Source organism: Sminthopsis crassicaudata, chromosome 2 (genome assembly GCF_048593235.1).
Source record: "Sminthopsis crassicaudata isolate SCR6 chromosome 2, ASM4859323v1, whole genome shotgun sequence".
Classification (NCBI taxonomy): domain Eukaryota; kingdom Metazoa; phylum Chordata; class Mammalia; order Dasyuromorphia; family Dasyuridae; genus Sminthopsis; species Sminthopsis crassicaudata.
Window position 1 is genome coordinate 364,729,685 of NC_133618.1, and position 24,126 is coordinate 364,753,810.

General features: G+C 39.5%; 1 protein-coding gene across 3 annotated transcripts in view; it reads right to left on the bottom strand.

Moving 5' to 3' along the window:
* CEP170B (centrosomal protein 170B) overlaps positions 1–24,126 on the bottom strand; it is a 107,649-nt gene that overhangs the window by 27,786 nt on the left and 55,737 nt on the right. For all 3 annotated transcript variants that reach the window (XM_074291034.1, XM_074291032.1, XM_074291033.1), the window contains 7 exons: positions 22,520–22,576; positions 19,001–19,139; positions 11,682–11,795; positions 7,604–8,086; positions 3,477–4,237; positions 3,003–3,197; positions 679–814 (listed from right to left, as the gene is read on the bottom strand). In XM_074291034.1, the coding sequence (XP_074147135.1) occupies positions 679–814; positions 3,003–3,197; positions 3,477–4,237; positions 7,604–8,086; positions 11,682–11,795; positions 19,001–19,139; positions 22,520–22,576 (1,885 nt within the window). The remainder of the gene's footprint in view (positions 1–678; positions 815–3,002; positions 3,198–3,476; positions 4,238–7,603; positions 8,087–11,681; positions 11,796–19,000; positions 19,140–22,519; positions 22,577–24,126) is intronic.

Genomic DNA, 24,126 nt, shown 5'->3' on the forward strand with positions numbered 1-24,126 from the left:
ATAGAGAAACCAAGAAGATGTTCTAATAATAGCCGGAAACTTCTCTGTCTCAACTCCATTTTGCAAAGGACTTCCTTGGGAGGGATGGAAAGAGGAAAATCTTGAGTTTTAGCAGTAGAGCTGCTGAGGGCTGTGAATCTGAGGAAAATGCAAGGAAACCAGAAGCCATCCCCTATTAGAACTTAAGCTTCCTGGAAGCAGCACCTGATTTAATCTTTGGACGCTTAATACTTAGTAAATATCTCGGCACTTAGTTAGTGCATGCTGAATTGAACTTGTTGAACTGATCAACACTGAAGGAGGCAATAACTGCATTTCTATTCCCCAGATGGAAACTTCTGGCATCTCCCCAAAACTGACCATCTAATCTGGGTCTGATAATTCCTCTAGACCTAAGATCCACCTGGCCCAAGCACAAAATTAAAGGGTTAAGGTAGCATGGTTTTGGAGAAGGAGTTGAATTTACTATCAGAGATTCTAGGCAGCTTTCTAAGTATATGACTGTAGCTAAGTTCTTTGCTTTTTCAGTCTCAGTTGTTCATCTGGAAAATGGCTATAATAATTCAGTACTTACCTCACAAGGTTGTTATGGAAAAAGGACTTTGTAAATCTTAAATCAATACAGAAATATCAGCTATTATTGTTATCATCTCACTCTCCAGTCAAATAGAGACTTACCAGTTTCAGAGTCCAGGCCAGAAGGGGTTGACTCAGAGAGCAAAGTCCCTGGTCCCGGATCCAAGTAGCTATCAGCCAGACTGGCCCAACGGGATACCCATTTCTGACTTCCTGGAGAGCCTGACACTGGCAGGACCTACAAAGAGAAATGCCCATTTGTGATCCAAGATGACCATTGGTGTGACTGTGGATGGAGACCACTGAGGGGCAGGGACACTGGTTAACTCATTGTATTCAATCATTTGGGCAAATAAAATCTAAATATCCACAGGTCCCTAAACACAATGGTCTCTCAGTTCCTTGTGCTCCTACCTCTGTCTAAAATCACCTAGCATCATTTACCACCCATCCTTGACTTAGAAAGAACAAATGATTTAGAGTTAGGAGACTTACTAGCTGTATGACTGTGAGTATGAACCTCAGTTTTCTCATCTGTAAAAGGGATCTCATGATCACAGGATTTAGAGCTGGAAAAGAATTTTGTGCCTCTCAGCCTAACTGCCTCATTTTATAGCTCACAGAATCATAAATACAAAGCAAGAAGGGTTTTTATAGGACATCTACTCAACCTCATCATTGTATACACATGAAGTCTGAGGCTTGGCAAAAGAAAGGGACTAACTCTGGGATGTACAGGGAGTAAGGAGCAATGCTGGAAGATAACAACTTGTGTGCTATCTGACAAATCACAGGGTTAAGGAAAGGGTTTTGTGAATGTCAAATGCTACAGAATTGCCATTATCATTATTAATAATAGCAGTATTATTGAAAAGCATTATAGTCTATTGAATGGAAAACTGAGCCAGTAAGACCTGAGTTCAAACCCTGCCTGGATGCCTAGGAAACTGGCCTATCTTGGATAGAGAGGAAGGGGAAGAATACATGTTTGGGAGAAAGAAATAAAAATGTTGGAGAGCTGAGATAGGGCTGAATTGTGGAGGGCCTTGAATGCCAAGCTAAAGAATTTGGAATTTTTGCTGTAGGCAAAAAACAAAACAAAAACAAAACAGAATTTAAGACTCTATTGGAGAGCAAAGAAGGTACCAATTTGCATTGGTAAAATAGTTTTCTCATACGGGAAGCTCCTATTCCAATGAAACCAAAGGGTTAATCCCTCTTGCTAATAGCATTAAAATTACTATCATTATTTCATTTCCTCTACTCAAGTCCCACTCTAATGACTCATTTTGTCTTGGAAGTGGTCCTGGAGTCTCAGAATACTATGCAAATGGAGCCTTGGAAAACCAAGCTTGAAATGCTTTGTCCTTTAACATCTAGCAGTACATGACAACTGATATACTTGTTTTACAAGAATTAGTTCAATCTTTCTAAGCTCAGAGGCTCAATCTGGCCACCGAGAGATCAATTTTTTAACTCTTTACTCATTCATTTATTCAAGGCTACCTAATGAGGAAGAGAAGGGCTGAGATCTAATGTTCAATTCTAAAAATATTTATTAAAAACTTAATAAGAACAAGACACTTAAGCAGCTAGGTGGCTAAGTGGACAGAGCATTAGGCTTGGAGCCAGGAAGATCTGAATTCAAATTCAGCCTCAGAATCTTCTTACCTATGTGACCTTAAGCAAGTCACTTCATCTCTGCTTGTAGTGACAAGCAGAAAAGGAAAAAGGAAATTGTAAACTACTCATTCCACTATTTTTGCCACAAAAAACACCTTTGGACAGAGATCCACAGTCATTAAGAGTCAGACATGATTGAAATGGCTGAACAGCAAATACAAGACTCATGCTGGGTATTAGGGATCCAAAGCCAAAAGAAAAAAAATTTGCTCTCAATGAATTTACATTCAAAAGGACATCCAAGGTGGGGTGGGGTGTTGTGTGCAGAAAAGTACCCACAAAGATAAAATCATAAAACATAAAAGTATCAGAGGATCTGAGTTCAAATCTCAAAATTGAGACTTTCTACCACTTGGGTGATCCTCAACAACTTACTTCCTTTCTCTGGTCCTCATTTCTTTTTAATCTGAAAAAATGAAGTGGACAAGATGATCAGCTAAATGTCTTCCATTTCTAAATCATATGGTTTCGTGTAATTTAGCTATTGATCTAGTTCTGACTCTCTGCCACACTGGAGTCCTCTCCAGTAAGCTCCTGTTTCCTGACTATAGTGTCCTATTCCTCTGGGCCTGGGGTCCTGGCTTGCCACTTGGGAAAGGGGAGAGAGAAAAAAAAGAGACAGAGAGCAGACAAAGACAGAGAGAAAGAGAGATGAGACAGACAGACATGGGGCAGGGGACAGTGGAGAGAAGCATATGTGCACCTACTCCTGTCCTCCTCCCCCATTGGACATTGTACCGTACCTGGGTCTCGCCTGGAGGAGACAGGCCTGAGGTCCTCGAAGCAAATTCTTGCAGCAGAGCCAGACGCTGAGCCACCCCTGCCTCTGCCACTGGGGGTGGGGAGGAGCTTGCTTCATCCTTCTCTCCACGGATAACTGGGCGGAAGGTAGTTGAGGTCATCTTAGAAAATTCAGGGGACTCAAATACCCCAAAAACCTGGAAGGGAGATAGAAAGAAACAGATTTGATTTAAGAGAGATTCCCTATTAACCCCACACCCACCTAGAACAATTGTTGATAATGACAAAAACCTTTTGCTCCTATTTCATTCCCCCACCCCTGCCCCCAAGACCTTCCAGTGACATATCCACCATCCCTCAAAGGGGAAGGGACTGGCTAAGATTCACACAACTGGCAAGTGGTAGAGTCAGAACTAAAACATGTCTTCTTACTCCGAGTCCATACTCCTTCCATCACAACATACCACCTCCCCTACCTGGTCAATCATTTTCCGTGCCTCCTCAACTTCCTTGTCCTGTGTTTCTGTCTCAATGGTGTAGGTGCCAGCATCACTTAAACTATCATCCTCCTCCTGTTTCCGAGACTTGGTCAGCTGAGGGTCAGTGGACACTGGGGCTGGGGAGGATGGAGGAGCTGGGGGAGCTGTTGAGATGACCACACGAGGAGCTAAGGGTGTGGGCAAGCCTGGTGGCTGTTTTTCTGGGCCAGACCGCCCTGCTGTGGTGCTCTCCCGCAGGTATTCAGCAGCAAAATCCTGAGCCATCCGGGACCTGCGCCCCACACTGCCATAGAGTCGATGTGTTGGGCGGGCAGCTGTTGAAGATGAAGCTATCCGATCCTCTGTCTTTTCTCGCTTGAGCGAACTGGCCCTCTGGGGGCCTGAAGTGCTTCCAGATGCTCGGCCTGAAGCAGGACCTGGGACAGCAGCCATCCCACCACAAACACCAGGGGGTCCTGGCACTCTGCGCTTGTCTGCTTTGGGGTCAGCTGGCACATGGGTGAAGGACTGGGAACGTTTTTTACGAGGTGTATCATCATCAAAGAATTCAATGACGAAGGCCTGCTGGTTGTGCAGCATTTCCTGGGGGTCCCGCTTGATCTGCCGCTGCAACCGGACCTGCTCCCCAGTGGGGGGTTCTGCCACTGGTACTGGGGCAGTCTCTTTTTCTGCCTTTAGAGAAGATGCTACTGCTGGATCCTCTGTGTCACTCTGTGTACCATCCTCATGTCGGTGACCTAAGAGTTAGGGAAGTGGGCAATGAGAACAGCCCTGCCACCAAAAAAGCCTCACCCAATCAGAAGCTGACTCATAGGATCAATCAATCAGCTGGTAAGAACTCATTGATTGCATACCATGTGCCAAGCATTGTGCTAAGCAAAAGGTCATACAATTTAGAGCTGCAAGAGTACTTGGATGATCTAGTCCAATTTCCTCACTTTACAGAAGGAAAAACCGAGGACCTGAAATACTGACTAAGGAATACAGATAATAGATATCTGAGCTGGGATTTAATCTCAACTCCTGGTTTCTAATTTAAAATCCAAGCAATTCTATATTGCTTTCCTATTCCTACAGCTTCTAGAAATCATTTCTTTTACTCCAAACTCTGGATCCTGTCAAAACTTCTAGAGTTTGCCCTCATCCCACCCTTTCCTACTTAAAATATCTTGCAAAGATTATTCTAATCGATCTGGGGATAAATTTGAATCATTATTTGGATATTTGTTAATGTTTCTTTAGTTTTTCTTACCTACCTCTCCTACCTAAAACTTTCCCAAGAGTTCGAGTTCTGGGAAGAAAGGTCTGACATGCCTTATTTCCCCTTTCTGTCTTTCTCAGTGGAGAAAACAAAAGAGTGGAGAAGTTTTGTCCCCAATATAGAACTCTGCACTTGGGGACAAATACAACTGGCAGAATTAAAATCAAAGATGCCCACCCAAAGACTGGACAAAAACAATGAAATATAACCTTAGATGCAGAATGCTGGTGGGATTATATTTTTTGTCTCATGTATGGCACTGTCCCAGCCTTCCAGGACTTTTACCATAGACTTCTAACAATTCTTTCCACCTCCACTCTCCTCACTTTCCCCATGGCCCTTTATCTGTTCTATTCTTTATATAGTTACCTTGACTAATCTTCCTAATTAAGGGTGCATTATAGTTCAAAAGAAGCCACAGAGCCTAAAGGGGGGCTGAGTTAAACCATAACTCTGATACATGTTATCTGTAACATGGGCAAATCACCCCACCTCCTTAAGCCTTTTTTTGTTTTATTCTACAAAATCAGAGGATTAATGCTATCATGCCCAAAGAAAAGATCTGGTTATGGCACTGCTCTGCACAAAAATCTTTAACTCGCCTTCTTTATTAGTATTATCCCCTTTACCCTGTTTATCTATTCAGGACAAGAATTAGTTACTAAAGTAAAATCAAATTCTTACATTTGGCATTCAAGGCCATCTATAATCTGGTGCTTCTCTGCCTTTCCAACCTCATTTCCTACCACTCTCTCCTATATATTCTGTACTAAGTCGCTCTAGATATCTCATTGTTCCTAAATACCCTCTGTGCTTTTCCTGTTGTCTTTATTCATGTTGTTCAAGGCTTCAAATGTCCTTTCTCCTTCTCTTCACCATTTGAATTCTTATGTATCTTTTTAAAGCCCCAAACATATGCTACTTCTTTTAGTAAGTCTTTGCCAATTGCACTCCTACTGCCCACCACCACCTTAAACTTCATCATGTTTTGTATTTTAATTGTCTATCTTGTTTCTCATTCTCCTACTAGACTGTGAGCTTCATTCAGGAGAACCCACATCATATATAAATATTTTTGTTTTCCCCATCACCTAGCACAGTCCTTTTCATATGGTAGGTATTTAGGAAAGGTTTACTGAATTTGAAATTTTTTTCTGGACTATAGCCCTCAGCATTCCAATGAGAATAGAGAAGAGAAAGGAGGAATTCACACATACTCGGGCACTCATACACAGTCATACACACACATACACCACAGAGTCTTACCACATATCCTATTGCAAAAGAATGTTGGTGGAAATTAGATGACTATATATTGCTACAGGCAATACTGGGAAAAACAATATTTTAGACTTTTTCAATAACTGAATGGAGTGACTTGGCAGGTAGTGAGTTTCCTGTCACTAAATGTCTTCAGGTATAAGCTGAATATGTACTTGTCAGAGAAGTCAGAGAGGATCATTCACAGAGGTAGGTTAGAGATTTCTAGGATCCCCTCCAGCTCCGAGTTGCTGTGATTTAATCAATCTGGACAGAACCTTATTAATGTGATGGGATGATGGTAGCAAGGATGAAATGGCCCTGACGTGAATGGAAAGAACACCAGCTCTGAATGAGAAGAGGAAGCAGAAATTGGTGGCACTGGGAAGGACCTTCTCTCAAGGGTCAGTGTGGCAGCCAGGCCAGTCACTAGATCAAAGGGAAGGGAGGCTATTGAATAGAAAACAATCTGGTCAAAGATTGGATTATAAATCCTAGGATATTTGGGGCAAGATTTCTTTGTTCTATCCTGAGAATTTCACACTCTTTAAGTTTATATTTTAATATCCTTCTTTCAAATTCCAGTAAAAACTCTTTTGAGAAAAACTATCATGATGAAAATAGGGTTAAGTATAAAGTTCTTAACATAATTAGGCTCAGAAACCATCTGTACATGTATAGGATGGAGAAAAATAAATTAACTAATTAAGAAAAAAAATAATTATTTTAAATAATTATTTAAAGAGTTCATATGACAAAGATCTAGAGATTTTACTGAATTGCAGTCTCAACAACTGTCAAAAGTTTGATGCTGCTAAAATGCTACCTCTTCATCCAGGAAGTCTTTAATCAATCTCACATGGGCTGCCTGCCACCACTCCCAAAAAATCTATGGAGTCTTAGGCTGCATGAGGAGCAGTATCCTCTGTCTGCTCAGACCACATATAGAGTAGTAACATGTTCAGTTCTAGAGGTCATATTTCAGGAAGACTATTGACAAGCTCAAAGGTGTCCAGAGAAGGGTGACTAGGTTGCTTAGGAACAAGACTTAGAAAGGACATCATGGCAACCTTCAAGTCTGTGAAGGGTTCTTATGGGATAAAGACTGGGTAGGATTTGTTCTGCTTAATCTGAAAAACCTAGGACTAGGAACACTGAGGTGGAGTCACAAAGCTGGTTTCTGTTTTACTTAAGAGAAACATTCTATCCATTACATCTCATCAAAAGTTACTGTCTTACCTCAAGGAATAGTGAGTTTCTCATTACTGGAGGACTCAGAGCTGGCTGACTTCTCTGGACTTTTAAGTATAGCTTGGACAATGCTCTCTGAGAGCATTCCAGCTCTGGGAGGGGGTTGACCCCAAAAGCTCTGAGGTTCAAGCATGAAAAGTGGCACATAAAGGAAAGACAAGTTCCGGATTATAAGTAAGGCTAAAAGGCTCAGTGTCATTCCTACCCTGGTGTCCTGTTTCTGCAGTCACAGACAGAGAATCACAGTCTCACAGAGAGTCCTATGTAGTCATGTAAACCTTCCCTTTCCCTTCCCCAAAATCACACTGTCTTGTTTGTAAGTCCTACTCACCCTTTAGTGTCCGTACATGGACAGGAAGGTCACTCTTGGTGCTGTATCCATCTTCCCCAGGTCCTGGCCTTCGTATCAGGCTAGGATCGTTCTGTACCAACCAATTCACTACCTTGCTCTGGGCTGACACCATATCAGTAGGCGCTGGGTCCTTCACAAGAGGCCGCCGAGGTCGCATGGAGAATTTGGTGACATGATCTTTGATCTTCACCTTGCCAGGGCTACAGTCATCAAATTCAATGGTGAAGGAGGCATGGCTTTGCACCACTGGGGGAGCCCCACCCCCTCCTGGCTCCACATCCTTTGTGGGGACTTCATGAACCTGTTCCTCCACGGACTTGGAGATGGGCTGAAACTCTTTTGTGGGGATCTCAAAATAGCTTGGCTCCCTCCGGAAGGTGAATGCTGATGGTTCTTGGCCATCCCGGTAGTTTGGTATATTCCCATTGACCTCCTCATGCTGGGGAATCTCCTTGGTCCTCTCTTGGAGGAAAAAAAAGTACTGTTATAGGGATGACAGTAATAATAATGGTAATAATAAAGATAAAAGCAACTTTCATGTCTATCCAGAATTAAGGTTCACAACAACTTTGTGAGGCAAGGAATCTACTTCCATATTTTGAGGACCTATTTTTTTAATCAATGAGGGTCAGATTCTAATCTGAGGCCCCAGTGTGGAATTATGTATAAAGTGCTTTAGAAATTTGCAAGCTCTAAGATGGCAGAGATTTTACCCATAAGCTATTGTTTGCTGACACCTTCTGTAGATCCTAGAACATGGAGGTTTTCTGTTTAGAAGAAAAAGTATTGGATGGATGATGCTGAGGGTTCGCTAAGTCAATGAAGCAAGTAGATTAAGTAGATTCAGCACAGATTTCTGGAATATAGCAAATAATCTCTAGAATCTGTTGTGGTCTCATCACCTTTCAGACCAAACTGGGAATGGTTTTCTTCTAACTTAACTAAATTGGTCTTCAGTTTACAGGGAAACAGGTCAGTACCCAAAGCTTTTCTGGTTTGGCTTTGGTAGGACAGCTAGCCGAACCTGTGCCCCATGGTATAGTCTTTGCACATCCAGAGTCACCTCCAAAGAAAAGAAAGACAACTAGATGTTAAGTAAGCAGCATGAGTATTCTCTTTACTTTACAGATGAAGAAACTGAAAATCAAATAAATAAAGTTACTTATCAGAGTCACTCATCTAGTTTTCATCCTAGCAAGGACTGGCTCTATACCACATTGCTTTGCTGAACCTCTCATACTGCAATCATTCTCAGTTCTCAGTCAGCACTAGTCGTAGTGAATATTTGGAATCATCTGTTTTCACCCACTTTCCCACCAAATGCTTAACCTTCAAATTTGTATGCCTTTTTATAGCTTTGAAAGCACTTTTAATGACAACCCTTCATTTAAACCTCATGACAGATCCTTAGAAGGATTCTATGAAAAAGACCAAGCACATAACAAAGCCCCCTTCTTTTCCAGAGAAAGAAACTGAGGCTTAAAGAATATGAATGTTCTCAAAATCACACAAAGCCACAGAACTGGAATGAAGTCAGCCGAGTCATAGCTCTGAAGTCCATTTATCACAAGCAGTCTTGTCTCTGCTGCCCATATGCATGTCATCCACAATAAGTTTTTCTTCCTGGGTGGATTTCCTTTGGGACATGCTTTTCAACTCTGGGCCATCTATCCAATTCTCCTCCTAATTTTTGCTCAGTCAGTAGGTGTTCATTAGGACAATGTAAATTACTTTAAGAGTATGAGCCAAACATAACCCTGAAAGTAAATACCACCCCCCAAAAATCATCCAATGAACCTTAAAACCAAATGGTCTTTTCATAGCAGTTTTAAATAGTAAAAAGAACACAAGTATTAGAGTAAAATTCCAGAGTTTGAGTTCTGGCCCAGCCAGTTATTGTGACCTAAACAAATGATTTTGCCTAACCAAATCTCAGTTTCCTCATTTGTAAAATGGGTTTAACATTTGACAGCACTTCATGGGGGTGTTGTGAACTAGTCCTGAACTATAAGACTCTATTAACATAGGCTGAGATATGTGGTGCAATTTCAAGAATTTTAAATTATCTACAATCATGTGTCACCATTCTTATCTAGCAGAATGCCTCTAAGACATCCCAAATGCATCACCTGATTTCTATGTGCTTTATAAGTTTTCCATGCTAAAGAAATGGGGACTATTATTGTTGTTATTGCTATTAATCAAATTAGCAACCTAGATTTAGAGCTAGGGACCTTAGAGGCCACTGGGTCCAATGCCATCATTTTACAGATGAAGAACTTGAGGTTGTAAGAGGCTATATAGGGGTAACTAAGGATCTACAGCAAGATTCAAACTTGTTCTTCCAAACTCTATCCATTCCACCACTTAATAAGAACCACCAAATTTCAGACTTGGAAAGGGATCTTAGTAGTAACCTAATCCAGCCTAAACCTTGGCAGGAATCCTATCTACATTGTCCTCACTGAGTGCTCCTACAGCCTCTGCTTTTAGGCTTTAGAAACAGGAAAATCACCACCTGTCTCCACTCTATCAAGACAGCTCACTTTGCTTCTAGACAGCTTTAATGGTTAGAAGGCTTTCTCTTCCATGAACTCTATCAGTGGGTATGACTTATACTTTCTTATGTTTTCTTTTCAATAGCATTTTATTATCTAATTACATGTATAGTTTTCAAAATTTAATCTTACAAGATTTTGGAACTCTATCAGTGGGTATGACTTATACTTTCTTATGTTTTCTTTTCAATAGCATTTTATTATCTAATTACATGTATAGTTTTCAAAATTTAATCTTACAAGATTTTGAGTTCTAATTTTTTCTCCCCCCCTCTCTTTCCTCCCCCTATCCCAAGAATGCAAGAAATCTGGCATAGGTTATATATGAACAATCATTTTTAACATATTTCCATATCACTATGACTGACAGTTTCATGTGATAATGATCTTAGTTCAGCACTATAGAACAAAACAGCACAAATCCAAACTCTCTTCATGGGATAGCCAAATTCTTGAAGACAGCTATCACACCCACTCCCCTGCCATGTCTCCTATCCTCTGTACAAAACGCTCAGTTTTTTTAAACAATTCTCCTGTGTCCTGGATGCACTCCAGCCTGAAAATATTTGCCCTAAATATGGTCCCCGAACTAAATACAATAGCCCAGCTGGGTCTGAGCCGGACAGAGAACAGTGGGACTATCACCTCACTAGTCCTGAACACTAAGGCTCTATTAACAAAGGCTGAGATGTGTGGCTCAGTTTCAAGAATTTTAAATTATCTTCAATTTTTGTACCACAATTCTTATCTAGCAGAATGGCTCTAAGACATCCCACTACAACAACTTCAAACTCCTCTCCTTGGCATCTGAGGACATTCATAACCCTTACTCTCCAACATCAGCTGCTCCTTATTTTCATCATGAGGTCTTTGCTCTAGTTATATGGGGTCTCCTCACATGCCAGCCATGATTTGTGCCTGGCCACACAATAAGCTATATAATTTGTGAATAACTCTGAGTTGGATTGGAGTCTACACTCTCTCATTTATTAGCTGTGTGACCCTAGTCAAATTATTTCACTCCTATCTGCCTGTTTCCTCAACTATAAAATAGGGATCATAAAAACATCCACTTCCTAGGGTTGTTGTGAGGATCAAATGAGATAATATTTGTAAGCACATTGTTCCTTTATTGAAAACATTTGTTCTCTATTAACTCCAATTTTGCTTCTTCAAACATTTTTTTTAGGACCAAAACTGGGATTTCACTGGGGTTACCAGAAGACTGGGAATATTCCCAGGGCAAGGCTGGGGTTTTCTCTTTTGTGTCTGAGTCTATGAGTTTCTTAAGAATAGGAAATTTGTTTCTTCTTATGCCTATTTCACACTTTTGAGATTCCTGAGGTCAGGGGTCTGTCTCCCCATATAAGCAGACTCAAGCATAGAGCCAAGGGTGCCTGGTGCCCTAACATCAGTTCTGTTGACTTGATCTAGAGGTGGCCTCAGACCTGGGGACATGAGGCCAGTCCCAGGCACTGGTTCTCAGTCTAGACTTTTACCTGGATAATGGTCCTCCTGGTTCTGGTCATCTGGCCTGTCTAATTTGTTGCTGCCATCATCTTCCCCCCACCATGAAGGCTGCCCATATAGTGGCGTGCGGTAGGTCAATGGCTCTGGAAAGAGAAAAAAAAAAATTTGTCACCTCAATAGCTCAGTTCCAAAAGAAAGGTCAACATCCTTCCCCATATGGAGAGTGACATTTCCTGAAAAAAGTCCTGTTTGCGGATCCTAGATATATATCCAAAAGGAACTTTAGAAGTCATTTAGTTCAGAGGCAGCTAGGTGGCGCAGTGGATAGAGCAGTAAGCCTGAAGGACCTGAGTTCAAATGTGATTTCAGACACTTAACACTTCCTAGCTGTGCGACCCCAATTGCCTCAAAAAAAAAAAAAAAAAAGTCATTTAGTTCAACTATTAATCTTACAATTAAAGGAAGTGGAACCGCTGAGAAATGACAAAAACTTCTTAAAGTTATATAGGGAATAACAGAACCAGGAAGGTAACCCCAATTTTCTAACTCCAAATTCTGGTACCTTCTCCTCTACAGCATAGTTGCTTGAGCCCTAAAGCCCATTTTGGTAAACCCAGGGCTCTGCAAATTATACAAGAAATTCCCCCACCTCAGTCCAAGGACAATGACAATGCCAACAGCTAAGTCTTAGCATTGATACCAATTAAAAATAAAACTACAAAAAATTAGAGCATTTGAAAGTTTGTAAAGTATTTCGAACATAAACCTGTGCATTAAGAAACAATTAGTATCATTTCCCCTCATTTTACAGAAGCTCCAATAGGTTAAAACATTTCCCCAGGGACACACACTTAAGATTCTAAATTCTGGTCTTTCCTACTTCAAGTTCAAGGCTCTCTTTCCATGATGGTGCATTATATTTCATTTCATTCTCAGAACATTAATTAAACCCAAGGGATAGATCATTTTCTTTTAACCAAAATACCAGATTTTCCAGTTCACTTTCATTCCCTAAAACTTGCCAGATAAATGGGATTCTTGCCTCCTCCATGAAGTCATCCTGACTAGTATAGACCAAATTAGGACTATACATCTAAAGCTGGAAGAGACTTTTAAAGTCACCTATCCCAAATCCCTCATTTATAGATGAAGACTACCCAAGTTTACACAGAGAGCAAATAGCAGTTAGGATTCAGACTTATCACCTCTAAATCCAAGCTTCTTTTATCATCCCATTATTAAACCTCTCCAAATGTAATATTTTTCTAAAGGTGACACAGTGCCTACCGCATAATAGGCACTTATAAAAAACTTGCTTTCTTCCTTCTACAACCCTTATCTCTTTTCTGAACTTTTTGGGGTGTTTGAACCTATGATTTCATTGGTTTAGATATACCTAGTGAGGACACTTTTTTATATTAAAGCAAATCAACAATACTCTCTGAGTTCTCTGGTCCTACAGAATTTCCTTGGGCATTGAGACTTTTGCAAGATCCCATGACCTATGACAGAGGAGGGATTTGACCTCGTGTCAGCCTGATTTCAAAGCTGCCTCTCTATCCTTTCATCTTGTAGGAGTAGAAAAATGCTGAGAGTTGGAATGAGCCCCAATATGGCTACAAAGTACTGAAAACCCACCACAAACTCAGATTTTCTGATGCAGTGATCTTTCCACTGTACTAATCTGTCATCTGCCACCTACTTCATGTGCTCTTTAAATATCTGATTATTAAAAAGTTGATATATGCTGTAAGACACTAGTGGAAATCAATGACCAGAAGCATCCCACAAATAAAAATTAAAACAGTGTAATGGCTAAAGGGGAGGTGGAGAAAGGAATTAAGATAGGGAAGGGAGAAAGTGAGGAAGAGAAGGAAAGGAATAAAGAAAAGAAGAAAGGAAGGAAGAGAGGGAAAGAGGAAGGAAGGGAAGGAAGAGAAAATGAAAGGAAGGAAAACAAAAGAAATGATTAAAGGGAGAAAGGAAAAGAGAATGGAGAAAAGGAGAAGGAAGAAAGAAAAAAGGATAAGGAAGAAATTGAAAAAGAAGAAAGAAGGAATATGGAAAGAGCCTGACAGACTCACATAAACACATACAGAGAGAAAGAGCGAGAGCGCACACACATGTGTGTGTGTGTGAGAGAGAGAGGAAGGAGAGAGAGAGAGAGAGAGAGAGAGAGAGAGAGAGAGAGAGAGAGAGAGAGAGAGAGAGGAAGGAGAGAGAGAGAGAGAGAGAGAGAGAGAGAGAGAGAGAGAAAGGAGAGAGAGAGAGAGAGAGAGGAAGGAGAGAGAGAGAGAGAGAGAGAGAGAGAGAGAGAGAGGAGAGAGAGAGAGAGAGAGAGAGAGAGGAAGAGAGGAAGGAGAGAGAGAGAGAGAGAGGAGAGAGAGAGAGAGAGAGAGAGAGAGAGAGAGAGAGAGAGAGAGAGGAGAGAGAGAGGAAGGAGAGAGAGAGAGAGGAAGAGAGGAAGGAGAGAGAGAGAGCATGCCATAGCAACATTTAAAAAGAGCACTTTTTTGGCCAAAAGGAATCACAGACAAGCAGAAGGGCTTTGAAAGTTTTAACTTTTGTCTTAAAAGACAAAACCAAGCTGCATATAGTAGATATTAGAAGTCTCATGCAGATTCCTCTCTCCCCGTACTACTATGTATCCTGAAATTCCCATTTTATTTTCTATTTGCTAAATTCAGAATAAATTTGTGTATTTTAATTTCAATAAATATTGAGTATTTTAAAGATGTATCTGATAAAAATCAGTTGAAAATCATTCAACCACTTTCTGCTGACTGGTTTTATTGCCTCAGATGATCTCTCTCACAACTATATTTAAATTAGAGATAAAATAAATGAATGAGCTGACTTTCAAATGTACTTAGGCAACAATGAGATTATATCCTCCACTAGAGGGCACTATGAACCCATATCTTAAGGTACCAGATTCATGCCTTGCCTTTCAATATCTACCTTAAAACTGACCCAGAAACCTGGAAGCACTTATAGGGTTCATAGGATTTAACAGCTAGAAAGGAATCTTAGAGAGGATATAGCTGAACTCACTCATTTCACAGATGAGGAAGCAGAGATCTAAAAAGTGATTTACTCAAAGTCACACAAGTAATCAGTGGCAGAGCTGGGATTTCAGTGGACTCCTAATCTTGTCTTCTTTTTCACTCTACCAGAACATCCGCCCTTATCCATCACCCCCTAATAAGTCACTCCCCAAATCACCACACTTCAACACTGAAATGCCAGTTTACATGCTGCTCATGAACACATGTAGACTGGCAGAATCAAGGGCAGTAATAAGAGAGCTGGACTTAGAAGCACAAGCCATGAATTCAAGTCTATTGACTATGGGCAAGTCAAAGTTACTTTCTTTACCTGCCTCAGCTTTCCTTACCTGTAAAATGGAGTCAATATTATTTGCATTAATTCATAAGGTTATTGTAAAAAAAAGTTTGTAAGGTTTAAATATTCCAGATATGGGAGCTACTATTATTAATTTTGGCAGCTATGTGGTACAGTGAATACAGCACTTAGATATGACATCAGTAAGAAGTGATCTCAAAAAGTCAGAAATTTATAAGCTGTGTGATATTGTATATATCATTTAACTTCTGTCTGCCTTTGTTTCCTCACCTGTAAAATGGGAATAATAATAATAGCATCTATTTACCAGAGTTGTTGTTAGTATCAAATGATACAATATTTGTAAAGTTCTTTTGCAAACCTTAAAGGACTATCTAAATGTGAGCTAGCAATTATTAATAAATTTTATAATCCGTAAGCTGAGGGAACACATACCCTGCCACATGAAAGCCAGCAAAGTGGTGGACTTTATCTAAAATATTCTAGTTCCATAAGGGGCTTTTTATATTTTTCTTTTTTGATCACCTAGCATGTATAAAGTATTTCACTAGGGGCAGCTAGGTGTCGCAATGGATAGAGCACCAGCCCTGAAGTCAGGAGGACCCGAGGTCAAATCTGGTCTCAGACACTTAATACTTCCTAGCTGTGTGACCCTGGGCAAGTCACTTAACCACAATTGTCTCAGCAAAAAAAAACAAAAACAACCCCCCCCACAAAGTATTGCACTACTATTATTGTTATTGTTAATAAAGATATAAGCTCATAAATAGAGCATGTTCACACTTCACAAATTCTCATAGTCATTAGGCTGTGCCTACTAAATAAAAGCTAGCTTGGAAATCCAGAAAATCTAGGGTTCAAATCATTCTTCTGGTTTCCCTGGGAAGATTATTATTAGCTATGTGACCAGGGTAAATCATATAACCTTAAAGTGCCCCACAAAGTTCTCTAGGACTAAGTTATAGAAGCCTACCCGTGAAATCATGATTTGGGACAAAAAGAAAAAACAAACACAGAAGATTAGTATCAGAAGGGTCCTAAGAATCCACACAAGTCCAACCCACTCATTTTCAGTAGAAGAAATAGAGACCCAGAGAGAACAGGAGACTGACTAGCTAGCCCAAGATCATTCAACAACATTTTTGAATAGCTATAATGATGTAAAGGATCCTATAATTGACATAGATATCAACTCTTCTTCATAGATGGTAATGATTCTTGGTAATATTTGTCTCTCCAGGTAGAAACATTTTCTTGCAATAAGAAGGAACTTCAGTATCTCCCTCCTTAAACATTACTTCCTTAGAAAAGAATCCTATGTCGGTTTATACAAAGTGAAGAAGAAGGCTTTTTCCCAGGTCTCTCCCTTCCCTTAGATTGGGCCCAGTCCATAGGGTTAAAGAAATTTGAGGCTATCAGAGAAATCAGGCACAAAAGTGGAGACAAACAGAGAAACTTACATGACTGATGAGAACCAAGAGAACATTGTACACAGTAACGACAAGATTATGTGATGATCAGCTGTGATGGCCTTGGCTCTTCTCAACAATGCAGTGATTCAAGGCATCCACCAATAGACTTGGGATGGAAAATGCCATCCACATTCAGAGAAGAACTATGGAGACTGAATGCTGATTGAAGCATGGTATTTTCACTTTTATTGTTGTTGTTTGTTTACTCTTTCTTTCTCATGTTTTTTCCCTTTTGGTCTGATTTTTCTTTAACAACTCTGATCATCAACACAGTGACCAATCACAATGCCAGAGGACCAATAATGAAGCTACCCACCTCCTGACAGATAGGTGATAGACTCAAAATACAGAATAAAACAGACATTTTTAGATGTGGCCAATTGGGAAAATTTTCTGTCTTGATTATGTATATTTATTACAAGGGTTGGTTTTTTCTTTTCTTTTTAAGTGTGGATAGAAGAATGTAAGGGAAAAAATAAGTACTTGTTAATTGAAAAAATGGGAGGAAATATACAAAACATATGTAATGTCAAAAAAGTAAAATAAGAGAAGAGATGAAGTAGATTATCTTCAAGACTTCATCTAGCCCCAAATCTTAAGGACAGCTAAGGATAAAGTGGCAGGCCTGGAAACAGGAACACTCTTCCCGAGTTCAAATCTGGCTCCAGACATTTACTAGTTGTGTGACTCTGGGCAAATCACTTAACCCTGCTTGCCTCAGTTTCCTCATCTGGAAAATGAGTTGGGAAAGGAATTTACTAAGAATGAGTCACAAATGAGGTCACAAAGAATTGGACATGACTGAAAAAATTAAACTAAACAAACTAAACAATAGTCCTCCACTGTAGAAAAAAAAAAGCTATTAATTATGGCACTGAGATGGCACCACATATAGAATATTAACCCTGGAGGTAAGGAAGCCCTGAATTCAACACCTTAAACACTTATTAGCTCTGCAACCTTGGATGTCATTACCCAATTTGCCTCTGTTTTCTCATCTGTAAAATGGGGATAATAATAACACTATCTCCCAGGTTCCATTAGGACAAGGACTATCTTCTGCATTTTTGTATCCCTGGAATTTAGTACAGTGCCTGGTATTCACTAGGTACTTAATAAATGTTTCCAAAGAATATATCCTTGCCATCCTCCAAAGCTGACACAACAGTCTAACAGCTTCTAGTAGAAGTTACCAGATTTACAAAGCACAGTTCTCACAATAATTCTGAGACAAAAGTACTAGAAGCATTATCTTTTTTCTTACAGATGAGGAGACTGAGGTTAAGTGATGAATAGCACACAATGGGACCCATAGTCTTGCAATTTAATGCTGCTAACTGTTCTAGTAAGCTACCCAGAAGCCTGCAATCAAACAACACAACTGAACTAAGGCACAGGGGCTAGGGGATGAATGGATTTTACTTTCTTGGAAAAACTGAGGGGTAAAATTTAAAGAGCTATATAAATTTTGGATATTAATGTTATTTTAGTTTTTATAAACTTTTTGCTGGTATGTGGTTCTTTGTAACAAGTTTCTACAAGTCTATGAGCTACTTGAAGGCAGGGTTTGGATCTTCTCCTCCTCTGCCTCTTCTAGACTAAAAACCCTATAAACCCAAGCAAACTTTACCCATTTTATGATCTGCTTCAACACCAAGAACAGGGCCCCCTACACCAAGTAGGTGATTTAATAAATATTTGTGGAATTGCAGTTGAATCAGATTCGACTGTTTCATTCCATTCCAACTTTTCCATTCACTTCCTGGTTCAAGATTATTATTTCTAGGGTCAAATTCCTTTGCTTGACATGTAAAGCCCTTTATCACCTGACTCTTACCTACCTTTCTAAGCTTATTATACAGCATTGCCCTTCACCCATTCTGTAAAGTATGTTAGAGTCTTCATGCTTTCCCTCACATTGACTTTCCATCTCTCACCTCTGGGCTTTTGCATAGGTATAAGACCTATTTCTCTTATTTCCAATATGTTCCCTCTTCCCCTCTACCTCTTAGAATGTCTAACTTTCTTCCAAGCTCAGTTCAAGCCTTTTTTGATCCCTCTTCAATTGCTAATGTGTCTCCCATTCAAAAGATTACCTAGTATTTACTAGTATATATTTTGTACATATTGCTATGTGCACATATTGTCTTCCCCTAGAGAATATTTTTGTCTTTATCTCCAGCCTAGCACAGTGGCTGATGCTTAAGTAATATTTACTAGGTGATCCCAGGCTAGCTCAGCTTCCCTTTAAGAGAAAGGAGGAGATATATAGGCGAGAGATCCCTCTTGAACCCTTGTCCCTCTCACTCACCCTCATTCCCTCCAGAGCCACATTAGAAACCATACCAAGGGTCTTTCACAAACTTGACTCAAATGCAAATCCATGTGGACAGAAACAGAGCCTTGTATATACATCTGAGCAAAGCATGCTTCTGAATAAACACATGTCTATATACTGAGATATGTGCTCCTCCCTGCTCTGTCCCATGCCTCATCCCTGAGTATTTTACCTGTGATGGGTCTCCGGTCTCCCTTCTCTGGTTTGGCCTGTGGGGATTCAGAGTAAGAACCAAGGTCTGGTGGGGGATCCCCTCGCTTCACAGCTGTGCCCTTAAAATTCATCTGCAGCTGGCTGGTGTATTTTTCATGCTGAAAGGCAAGAGTCAGAAAGCAAAAGTAAGGAAAAAGAGCTTCATTTCACCCCCACAATGATGAAAAGAAAAATATTAATTATTAAATATTAATTTATTATTTATTAATATTCATTTTATACTTAGGATTTTGCAATTTATGAAATGCTGGGGGCAGTGGAGAGGGGGAGAGAAGGAAACACCAATATCTTAAGCATTCCCATTCTATAATGCTTTAAATTTTACAAAGCACTTCCCCCAAAAGAATACTGTGAAATAGTACGAATACTATCCTCACTTTACAAAGGAAAAAAAAAAAAAAACAGGATGGGAACCAGATTTCCTAAACCCAAGAACAGGCTTCTTTCTTCTAAACTGCACTGACTTTCAAAAATAACATTTATGTAGCACTTCAAGATTATTTCTTTTTTTTTCATAAAGCCCTTTTCTGACAACAATCTTAGTGTTAATAGGGCAAGAATCCTTATTCCCATTCTACAGATGAGGCAACTGAGACTCAGAAAGAGGCTTATCTAAGCCCACACAACCAATAAATGGCAGAAGCTGATCTAATTGCAGGGCTCTTCCAGTTTTGAGAAATTACCATAGTGGTAATATGACAGATAGCAATCAGCAGAGTATAATGTTCTGGTTTGCTTTCTGGAGCTCTTGGGACCAGCCTTCATTTCTGCTGAGTAGTCATCAGAGAATAGCCAGGGATAAAGTCCAAATTCTCTGTTGTCTCCTCACAGTCTGTCTCCTTGCCTGGGGCTCGGCTAGCTTTCTGGAGGCCCTTCAGACGGGACATGGTCTCCATGGGGGAAGCAGGAAGACAGTCCAGCCCTCAGGAGGCTGATGAAGATGGAATGTCTCTCTGTCTGAGATCTTGAGCTCTAGCCTCCAGTCCTCTGTCTTCTCTGAGTCTGTTCTAGTCCCCACCTGGCCAAGTTTGTCCCAGTTTATGTGTTCTATTATAATTACATCATCACTGTATACTGAGTATAAACCATTCATTATATCACTAGGGCAATCATACTGAACTAGAGAACTCACATGCTAAACTAGATAACCATTATATTACCAATTCCACTGAGACACCTTGTTTAAATCAATCATACTGAGACTTAAGTATCCTGTCCTTTACAGCAGAGTTAGGTGAAACTCAGTTCTTTCCTATATATTCTATACTCAGGAGTCTGAGCCCACCTAATCCTAAATTAAAGGTTCAAAAAAGGCTAGCCTTTATTTATTTATTTTTTAAATTATAGCTTTTTATTTACAAGATGTATGCATGGGTAATTTTTCAGCACTGACCCTTGCAAAACCTTTTGTTCTAATTTTTCCCCTCCTTCCCTCTCCCCCAGATGGCAGGTAGACCAATACATGTTAAATATGTTAAAGTATATGTTAAATACAATATTTGTATACATGTTATTTTGCTGCACAAGAAGAATCGGACTTTGAAATAATGTAAAATTAACCCGCGAAGGAAATAAAAAATGCAGGTGGACAAAAATAGAGGGATTGGGAATTCTATGTAGTGGTTCATAGTCATCTCTCAGAGTTCTTTCGCTGGGTGTAGCTGGTTCAGTTCATTACTGCTCTATTGGAACTGATTTGGTTCATCTCATTGTTGAAGAGAGCCATGTCCATCAGAATTGATCATCATATAGTATTGTTTTTGAAATATATAATGATCTCCTGGAAGGCCAGCCTTTAAATCCTGTCCTGAGCTCTTTGTCAAACAGAGGGTTCAGGGAACACAGGAGATATAGACTGTTTTAAAACTGGAGTGAATGAAGAATGGATGCAGTGATTTTTAGTCAATCACTTAGCCAATCAATTAATCAAGAGCTGGCAGAAACCTTAATAACTGTCTAGTCCAAATCCCACCTTGACCCCATTTTACAGAGGGGGAAGCTGAGGCTCAAAGGAGGAAAGGCAGTTTCTCTTTCTATAAAATGGGGTCAAGGTGTGTAAAGTCACACCCAATCTAGTACATTTTCAATTATAACACACTGCTGCTTTCTACGGTTTATTTATTTGCTTTAGAAACAAGATATTAATTCTAAAAAATTTTAATAATAGCTTTTTATTTTCAAAATAAATGCAAAGATAGTTTTTAACATTCATTCTTATAAATCCTTGTGTTCCAAATTTTTATCCTTCCCTTCTCCTTATCCTTCTAGACAGCAAGCAATCCAATATAGGCTAAACGTGCAACTCTTTTAAATATATTTCCACATTTATCATGCTGTGCAAAAAAAAAAATCAAATTAAAAAAAATGAGAAAGAAAAAAAAGCATTTCTCAGTTTTATAATCTGTCAAAATGTGCAGCCTGATATTTAAGAGTGAGAGGAAATGCTACTTATCAGATATGTGGCCTTAAGCAAGCTTATTCCCTCTCATTCTACCTAAATTTCCTCCTTCATAAACTTAGGAAATTTTACTATATGATATCTAAAGTCCCTTTCCAAATCTCAATCCTATAATCATTGAAGGAAGAAATAATTCCCCTATCCTAACACTTGGCATTTTTGTCAGAATTAAAATAACAGAAGTGAAAACATACCATATAGTTATTGGTGGGGAAAGGGTTTAGAATTCAAAGATGCATTCAGAAAGTCACATTTTAGAATCTGACTCCAGAAAGAGGGAGGGGCATGAGAGCCAGGAACTCCCAAGGAAATTAGAATTTAGAAATTAGAAGAAACCATCTGGTCCAATATTCATTTTTAGAGCTAGTGAAACTGAGGCCCAGAATAAGTACCTCCGTGCCAGTGTAGGAGAAAGACCATTGGATTTGAAGTCAGCTCTGGATCTCAGTTGTAAACTACTCTTATGACTTTGGACAAGTCACATTCCCCATCTCAGTTTTGGTTTCCTATTCTGTGTAATGGGGAAAAGATGATCTCTGAAGTTCCTTTCAGCTCAAAATCCTATTGTCTTATATAAATCTTGGCATCCACTTACTAGAAGGAGGAGCTTGGGAAAATCCCTTTTCCAACTCGGCTTCAATTATGTACCCCTTATAAGGGGATTGGATTACATGATTGCTAAGGTTCCTTTCAAATTTAAATCCTATATATTAAAATAAATGGAGCATGAGAAAAGGGCTTTGCACCCTACACCATCTTCCTTACCTCTAGTCTCAATAGAGGCTTACAATCCTGGGAGAGAAGAGGGCAGGAATTATTATTATCCTTATTTTACAGATGGGGAGACAGACCCATTTAGAGAGAGGAATTTGCCCGAAGTCAGAGTGAGTCAGTGGCAGAACCAAGAGCTCTATGTCCGAGAAGATAGACTTTCCTGATTGCCTTGTGAAGGACTAAAAGAAAGGTCAACATTGGTCCTGTGCCACAAAGCTTTGTCCATCCCTCCAGAAGGTGACTTACCTTCAGAGCCTCTTCAGGGACCTTGTGTTGGACGTGTTCTAATACATACAGGTTAGAATGTAGACAAAGGCATTAAGGAAAGTACAGTGAGGGGGTCTGTCCAGGGGCAGACCTGGAGGAAGCCTCTGCTTCCTCTGTATTTTATTCACTGAGGGTGCAAAGGAAAAAGCACAAATTAGATTTATGGAACATCAAGGCTTGCAAAGTACATTCTTCACATCCTAACTATTCTATGAAGTGAAGAGCACAACTTTAGTTGTTTGTTTCTTATTTTTATAGACTCAGAGAGTCTGCCCAGAACCGCAGAGTCATACAACCAGAACTGAGTCCTAGTACCTCACCAAATCTGCCAATAAACCCTTTTTGCCACCACCAAAAAAAAAAAAAAAAAAAAAAAAAAAAAAAGCAACAATTAGCTTGGGGTTTTATTGGGGTAAACAACTCAGACCCAATAGTCCTCACCTGTCTCCTCACAGCAGTAATTTCCCATTATCAACAAAATAAAATACACACTCCTTAGTTCCCTTTCAAGGCTTTCCAAACCTGACTTTAATCTCCCATTACCAAATTCTTACAGATTCTGATTCAGATACTCACCTCCATTCCTCAATCTCATCCTGCCCTCTCCTACTTCATAATTCCATTCAATCAAGTCCATCGCTATTTCCTAGAATCATCACCTGATGAAATCATACTCTCCCTTTAAAGCTCAGCTCAGATGCCACTTCATCTCTGAAGCCTTCCCTGCTTCTCCCTCCATTCTCTACCTAGTGAAAACAACTTTCTCTTTCTCACATTTTCCCAAGAGCATATGTCTGGATTTCTCTTTACATCATATTCACTTTCCCCGGTCCTCTATTCAACAGTAAGATCCTAGAGGAGAAAGATAAATAATTTTCATCTTTGGATCCCTGAATGAAGCATAGAGTTTTGCCAAATAACAGTACTTAACATGTTTTTAAATTGAATTGTTAGGTGGCAGAATAGTAGATCTAAAGCTAGAAGACCAGAGATAGTCTAGTCTAACACCTTCATTTTACAAATTCTAGTTTCAATAGTATTTTATTTTTCTAAATACATGTAAACAGAGTTTTCAACATTCATTTTTGTAAAACAGTGTCACAATTTTTTTCTCTCTTCCCCTTACTTCCTCCCTCCCCAAGATAGTAAGTAATTTGATGTAGGTTAAATATATGTAATTCTTTTAAACATATTTTTATATTTGTCATTTTGGGCAAGAAAAATCAGATCAAAAGGGAAAAGAACATGAAAAAGAAAAAAAACAAAAACAGGTGAAAATACTATGCTTCGATCCATATTCAGTCTCCGGATGCAGATGGTATTTTGCATCCCAAATTTATTAAAATTGCCTTGAATCACCACATTGTTGATAAGAGCCAAGTCCATCACAGCTATTATCATATAATCTTTTTGTCACTGTGTATAATGTTCTCTTGGTTATGCTCACTTCATTTAACATTAGTTCATGTAAGTCCTTCCTGTTTTCTCTGAAATCAGCCTGCTCATTATTTCTTATAGAACAATAATATTCCATTATATCACATACCATGAGTTCATTATTGTTAGCTATGATTCTGGGCAAGTCA